The sequence below is a fragment of the Balaenoptera acutorostrata genome, chromosome X (genome assembly GCF_949987535.1).
Source record: "Balaenoptera acutorostrata chromosome X, mBalAcu1.1, whole genome shotgun sequence".
Lineage (NCBI taxonomy): Eukaryota > Metazoa > Chordata > Mammalia > Artiodactyla > Balaenopteridae > Balaenoptera > Balaenoptera acutorostrata.
In genome coordinates this window covers 96,250,990-96,258,921 of record NC_080085.1, presented here as the reverse complement: position 1 = coordinate 96,258,921, position 7,932 = coordinate 96,250,990, and the positions used below count along the sequence as shown (strand labels likewise).

Sequence of the window (7,932 nt, the reverse complement as noted above, 5' to 3'; positions counted from 1 at the left end):
TGTGGGTCCTTCCACTTGCAGCCTTACTCTCTGAATCCAAATCTAATGGACAGAGACCTTTCTATATTTAGCTCACCTGACTTCTCAAAGGAGTGTGAGATGTGATAAACAATCTTCACCCTCAAAGTGTCATCTTCCTTGTGTTGTAAGATACCACTGTCTCCTGGATTTTGCTGTTTCTCTGGACTTTTCATGGAAGTTTTCATTATAACCTCCTTTCTCTCTGCCTGACCTTTAATTGTTGTGGGTTTTCAGGATTTTGTCCTCTGACTTCTTTCTCTACTTTGCAACTCTCTTTTGTTGATCTTATACACTGCCATGTCTTCAATTACCCTCTATCAATTGATTACATTCAAATTTATATCTCTGGCTCAGCTTTCTGTTACAAGATCCAGTATGCCAAATTGTCAACTGGATCTTGCTACTTGGATATTCTACAGACATCATCAGTTCAACGTGTCTAATAGAATACATTATATTTCCCACCCCTTCCTTTAGTGTTCCCTATCTCAGGGACTTATATCATTTTCTAACCAGTTGCCTAGCCCAAAATCATCTTGGAGTCCTCCTTTTTCCCCCTTACCTTCTACATCTTGTCAGTCACTAAGTTATTATTGGCTTTACTTTCTTAATCTCTTTGATGTTTTTAATCTTGGTGGAATTCATCTCCATTCTTCTACGTCTTTACTACCACTCTCTTGGTCTGCCATCATTTCTCATATGGATTACTACAACAGCCTCCAAACTGGCCTCCCTGCCTCCAGTCTTGTCCCCTTTCAACCCATTCTCCACACTGCTACTTGAGTAATCTTTAGAAAATGAAAATCTTATTATATCATTTCTCTGCTTAAAACTATTATCTACAGGATTAAATCTAAAAACTTATGAATGGCATATAGGACTCTTGGTGACCTGGCCCCTGCCTTGGTTGACATCACAGACCCGAGCAAAACAAATGCCTTGGAACTGTGAGAATCTAATATATCCTTTTCCTTTTATAACCTCTGGGCCTTACTGTATATCGTTCCTTCTGCCTAGAAGGCTCTTAGCAACAACCCCCTTGCAACCCCATTCACCTGGCTAACTTTTCTTTCAATACTTAACTCAGAGAGACGTCCCTCCTCCTCCCTCTTCTCCTCCCCTGAAATTTGGGTTTGGGTGATCCTCTATGTTTTCCTCTGTCTGGGCTACTTCAATCATAGCACTTCTTACTCTGCTTTGCCATTATCTATTTACATCTGTGCCTGTCCCCAAGAGGGCAGTGTGGTGGAGAAAAATGGACATATTTGAAACTATAATAATGATAAAAATATCACAAATATAAAGTTAATGACCTGCCAAACCCTGTTAAAAGTGTTTGCTGTATGTTAATCCATGTAATCCTTACAACACTGTGAGATGAGCAACTATTACTGAAGTTGAATCAACAGTACTTGGTGATGGATTGAATGAGGGACAGAGAAGAAGGAAGAGTCTCAGCTGACTACCAGGTTTCTGACCAGAGCAAGTAGATGAAGGGTCGATGGAGGCGCCATCTCCTGAGATAAGGATTACAGGAAGTAGAGGAAGAGGAGAAGTTTTGGTCAGGGTAGGGGAGAGAAACTTTTAGTTAGGGACTGCCATTCCTTGGCCATTCTTTCATAACTGTTATTTCCAGAAGTTTCAGGAATAATGTGAGTAATATACCTTTTCTTCTGATTGACAGGCATTTGGAAACAACAGTATCCATCTCGGGACAGCTGCCTCACCTTCCAGTATTTCTTCATTAGCCTGCTGGAAGCAGGACGGCTCTGTTCTTGGGACCCTGGCCTTTCTCTCACCTTATGCTCTGGTTTTCGGCTCCCGGAAGACAGCGAGGGCACCATGGCCTTGCATCCTTCAAGCTCCTGTGGTGTTTGTGCCTCCTGGCCCTTACGTCCCTCCCGCAGTGGGTATGGGCACCCCCCTACAAGATAGGGGTGGTGGGCCCTTGGACTTGTGATCCGTTGTTCTCAAAGGCCCTGCCAGAGGTTGCTGCTCGGTTAGCCATTGAGCGGATCAACAAGGACCCATCGTTTGACCTGGGTTACTCTTTTGAATACGTGATTCTCAATGAAGACTGCCAGGCTTCCAGGGCTCTATCCAGTTTCATTTCCCACCACCAGATGGCCTCAGGATTTATTGGACCGGCCAACCCTGGCTACTGTGAGGCAGCCTCACTCCTGGGAAACAGCTGGGACAAAGGGATATTCTCTTGGGCCTGTGTGAATTATGAATTAGACAATACAAATAGCCACCCGACCTTTTCTCGGACACTCCCTTCTCCCATCCGGGTGCTGGTAACCATCATGAAATATTTCCAGTGGGCTCACGCTGGAGTCATTTCCTCAGATGAAGACGTTTGGGTGCATACAGCCCATCGAGTTGCAAGTGCTCTTCGGAGCCGCGGCCTACCTGTAGGGGTCGTCCTGACCACAGGCCAAGACAGCCAAAGCATCCAGAAAGCTCTACAGCGGATTCGCCAGGCAGACAGAATTCTCAGTGAGTGCCTTCTCCTGGCTCAGCTTTAAATGTGGCTTCAGTGAAAGGATATGACAATGTCCAAAATTTTCCTATCCTCACACCCTAGGATAGCACATCACTCTCCAGTTCTTCATGCATTTGCCCCCTTTCAATCCCACTCGGGCCCCAAGACTATCCTGCTTCAACAGAGCCTATTTTATGAACTGAATAAAAGTACAAAGACCTCTGTGGTTACAATGCCCTTGGGTGCCAGTGCTGGCTCTCAGCACCTGGGGTGGGGGGGAAGATTAGCATCAAGAGCAACTGTGGTCACACACCCTCCATGCCCTTAGGACCCCAGCAGTTTCAGATCAGCCAAGAAGCGGTGTTCTTATAGCTCTATTTTTGTCTGGTCTAGTCACTGAAGGGAGATTTACCTTTGATTCCCTTCTGGGTACTTTCCCTCATAGATGCCCAGTGCCCTTGTGTCATCACATCTCACTAAGAACCTGTCTTCTCTGGACTCAGAAATGCACACCCACCCCTTCTCACTTTCCACTCCCTGAAAGCAGGGCTTCTCTCTCTGCAGCACACAACGAGCCGATATGGAGGGAGCTAGCTGATAAATAAAAGCATATTAAAATGAGAAGCCTGCCTAAATTGTAACCTTTCCCCTCCCAAGAGAAGTTTTATGTTCAAAGATGATTCTTGCAGAGACCATGAACCAAGTGTAAAGCAAAGGACTGACCCACTGACCCAGGGCGAGTTGGGTGCATTTTGGGAAAGGGGAGGGCTCTTCCTGGTCCTCTTAAATCAGATGGAAGTCTTTTACATATACATACTGCAAGCCTTTGTGACACTTGGTTTTGATTTTTTTTCTATTCTAATTTTTTAATCTCCACTTTACCTTTTTTCTGGAAAGTAGCAGTGATCTGTGGGAACACTGCTCATCCTCTATTGCAGTCACTCCATCGCTTTAGGACAGATAGCTCAGAAACTACTTGTCAAACTGATTACTTCTAGGATTAGACCTGGTCCCAGTCATTTCCTTAACATAACAATGGACTTGTTAGAGAATGGCCCAGCTTAGGGCTGGCCTATACCCAGAAGCCCATTTTAAGTTTCAAGTGTCTCCAGTATTGGACCTTAATTATGATCATTATGGGAGGATGAGGGCAAGAATTTTTAGTTCCAGGAACTATAGTAGTCTGCTTCCAGCTCCAGTCTACAAGATCCTATAAATGTTAAGCAATCAGTGTGGCGCTGATTACTTCATAATAGAGCTTGATACTTTCAAAGCAGAGCACAGAATTATTTTTAAAGATATAAAACCATTTCCAGGGAGGAATCATGCCAGAAACAGGCTAACATATTTAATATCATAACTTTATAATATGTTACAAATCTTCACGAAGCCCAATGTCTCCTGCAAGTTTACATTCCATGAGTGTTTCACATCCCACCCATTCTAAATAGTATACTCTTTGAAATGACATTTTGGCCTCTACCATGAAATGTTAAATAAATCCAGGCCCCGAAGCTCTTTGGGTTGTCAGACTGAGAGAAGTTAGGATTGAGTGTTTACCACCCACAATTCTTTTGAGGCAGGGAGGTAGCAAATGTACAGATTATCGCCGTACTATTAGAGATTCATTCCTTTAGGTCAATGGTTCTTACTCTGGCCGCACACTGGAAATACCTGGACATCTTTTCAAAATGATTGGGGCCAGAGTACCACCTCCAGACATTCTGATGGTCTGTGGTGAGGCCCCAGCAAAGGTATTTTAAAGAGCTTCCCAGGTGCTTGTAAAATGTAGCCAGAGTCAAGAACCACTGCTTCAAGTTCAAGAAAATGTAAATAAATGTTCCCTACTTTAAGTTACCAGACAATTTTTTGTCTTAATATGACTTTGTTTAATCAGATTGCTTTCTGTATAGCAGTGTGGATCAGCTCGCTAAGGGAATGAAAATTTTAAGATGGGGGTGAGGGGGTAGGAGCCTGGAAGCCTAGAGAGGGAGGTATGTGGTTATGCAGCAAAGAAAGACCCTGGGTAGGGAGAAAAGCAGCAGAAAGCGCAGTAGGGACTCAGAAAGGGAGATAAAAGGGAGTGAAGACAAAGCTCTGCTCTCCAAGATTTTGCCCCCGGTTTCTGACAAAACATAGCCAGACTCAGGTGAGGCGTGCTGGGACCTCAGCGTCATGAATCAGAACGTGGGTAGGTTGGGGCGGATGCAGGGAAACTGAGCCATTGGCTGAGCTGCCACCTGAGTAGGACCTCGGGCACCTGAGTGTGCACTGTCCAAAAGCGTGTGTGGTACCCACACTTGGCACAGCTAGTTTTTGGTATCTGAGGGCACTCCAAGTGATGGATGGGATGTGACAGGAGGACTTGCAGAAGGGGAGTGAGTCTTAAAGCAAGGGAAGCCTGTTGTCCACTTGATCATCCATTGAGACTAGTGCCCCAGCCAATAGGAGCGTGAGAAGCAGGATCCAGAGTATGAATATGAATCGAGTATCAGGACTTCAGCCGCGAGGCCTAGTGTTCAGGGCACATCTCCAGTCCAATCAGAGAATGGGAGATCTGGTGAGAAACTGAGCTAGAAGTTAATGAGTATGGATTGGGCCAACTGAGCAGTGAGGACGGTTACAATACACCAGATCCGGCATCTACTCGATCACATCTCTAGCTGATTTTCTAGCCCCTTTCAACTGGTAGGACTGAGCCTGTGAAAGTGTTCCTAGCTGTTGACTATTGGGACTGAAAAAGCACTAAGGTTTTTGTGGTGACCTCAGCTGAGAAGGGCTGAGGAAGGCAGTGCCTGGCCTCTTCCTCATTTTGCTGGGTATGAGGCTACTTCTTAACACTGTGGACCCCCAAGTAAACCTTCAGAGAAGGACCTTTTATGATGTAGAAAATATAGTGGAAAGGGATCCCTTCCTTTGGAGAGGACTGGCAATATTTGGAAGTAATGGAAATAGCTGGAAGACTGGTTTTGTCTGACCTACTCACGACAACAGTGACCAAAGCCCCATGTGGCAGTGGCAGTGGTGGCGGCAGTGAGAGATAGTGGTGGGGAGGGAGGGTAGTGCTGCTCTGCCACTTCTCTTCCTTGTAAATTTATGTTTCCAGTTATCACTGGCACATTACTGGAGTCAGAAGGAATGTCTTTCTCAGAAACTGGTCTAAATTTTGCTTACACAACAGCAAGACAATGATAAAATTTAATAGTAAAGATGATCATAACAATAATAATGGTTGTGGGCTCTTGGAAAGGGAAACAGCAGGGTGTTACTAGAGGCTGCCATTGAGACAATGAAAGCAACCATAATACCACTTTACATGTGAACAGCTCTCTACAGTTTACAAGGTATTTGCATATAGATAATGTCATTTAATCCTCAGGGTTTTCCAGGAGCAAGGTATTTTCTTCCAAGTTTTACAACAGCTGTGAATCTCACATAACAAGTAGGTAGGTGTATGCATTATTAACACCAAAGAATGGGGTAAATGAAGTCCCAGAGAAGGGGGGATTCAGGATTCAGCCTCTCCCAGATTGTCAGCTCACTTCCTTTAAGCTTCAGAGGCAACTACCAATTATCTTTGTTTCTGACAAAGTCATATAGGAGAGATATTAATCAAGGACAAAGGCCTCAGCTTACAGGCAGGGCTGCTGTATGTGGTTTTCCCTGCCCAAGGGAATCTAGCTGAGTGGGCATGAGGGCCACAATTCAGTTCACTCTCTGCTCCTTAAACCATGAGTCCTGTTGGAGATTTGGATCCAGTGGCACAAAAGAGCATCACTCACCAGGCAGAGCACCCGGGGGACTGCAATTTCCCAGAAGTTCTTTTGCTAATTCTCACAAAGACTAGCAGGAGGCCCCACTAAAAAGCTCTTTAGAGAACTTTTCAAATGGCTATTTCGAGCCCTCCTCCCTTCTCCTCACCTTTTTGCCTATCAATGCTTGGCTGATTGTGAAATCCTTTCAATTTGGGTTTACAAGGTTGTTGAACCATTTGGGGATTCCTTTAAATCCTTCCAAATTGGGAATGCTTCATTACAGTATGATGTTCGGTAACTAGGACACAGTCAGAATGTCCTTCTCTTGTTCTTCCAAAATCAGATACTTTATTACTACCTCATTGTCAGAGACCTGGCTGGCCTCTTCCATCTATTGAAGATTCTTGACATAAAAAAACCCCAATAATAATAATAGCAATGATAATAGCTAATATTTATTGAGAATTTATTATATGCTAGTCATTTTGCAAGGGTTTTATATGGACCATCTCATTCAATTCTTGCATCCTCCCTATAAAGTAAGGCAAATTACTATTTAATGCACTTCACCAATGAGACTTTGGAGGCTGAGAGAGGTTAAATAACTTGCTTAAGGTCACACAGCTAGTGAGTGGGGAAACTAGGATATGTATTCAGGTTGATCTAAAGCAGTGCCTCTCAAACCTAAGCATGATCGGAATCCCCTGGGGGGCTTGCGTCCCTCCTCCAGAGTTTCTGACTCAGGAGGGCTGGGATAGGGTACCAGAATCTGCATTTCTAACCAGTTCAAGGTGGTGCTGATGTTGCTGGTCCAGGGACCATACTTTGAGCATCACTGGTTTAATGAAAGACTTATGCTCTCCTGCCTCCTGTCCACTTGAGGGACGCCCCTAAAGCATACTCACTTGACATCCTGTGTCCCATGGTGTATAATTTAGCCCTTCCATTTTTCTCTCTTAACTTTTGGGCCCACTGATGAAATTCTTTTAAGTGCCTCAAGGTAACAAGTATCGCCCCAGTTTTCCTACAGTAATAAGAATAGTGATACTGTAATACTATGGCCAAGAGCCTTAGTGCTGATAGGGAATTTGGTATACAGTTTGGTATAGATAAATGTAAGTAAATGTAAATGGTGAAAGGACAACTTGCTCTCTTGAATGGGTCCACTGTCAGTAATGATAGAATTATTGAAGACCCAGCCCAGGAGGAAATCTCTAAACATCTAGGCTTCCTGCGTTTAAGAGTCCTTACCTGCATAGCAGTTTAGGAAAAGCTGAAGAAAACATACGTTGCAAAATATGGAGAAATATTAAAAACATAAGCTGGGCAGCAATAAAAGTACTTGTAATAACAGTTTTACTGGGTATGAAGAAACACGATCTGATGCAGACAGAATGGCCATTGAATGTAATATGTGTCTGACAGCATGCTGAGCTACTTGGACCAGTTTGACACAGGTGGCAGGTAAGTAAGTGGTGGTCTCAGGACTTAAGGCCAAAAATGTGTGCAGTGTCCTCAGTCGATAGAAATAGCCACACATCGTGTACTACAGTGTTCTTTTTTTTTTTTTAATTTTATTTATTTATTTATTTATTTATTTATTTTTGGCTGTGCTGGGTCCTCGGTTCGTGCGAGGGCCTTCTCCAGCTGCGGCAAGTGGGGGCCACTCTT

General features: G+C 44.0%; 1 protein-coding gene across 1 annotated transcript in view; it reads left to right on the top strand.

Annotated features, from left to right (window-relative positions):
- The first annotated feature begins 1,522 nt into the window (after positions 1-1,522).
- Positions 1,523-7,932, top strand: part of GUCY2F (guanylate cyclase 2F, retinal) — a 79,400-nt gene continuing 72,990 nt past the window's right edge. Inside the window, exons 1-2 of the mRNA XM_007196519.2 lie at positions 1,523-1,588; positions 1,770-2,520. Coding sequence (XP_007196581.2) covers positions 1,523-1,588; positions 1,770-2,520 — 817 coding nt within the window. The remainder of the gene's footprint in view (positions 1,589-1,769; positions 2,521-7,932) is intronic.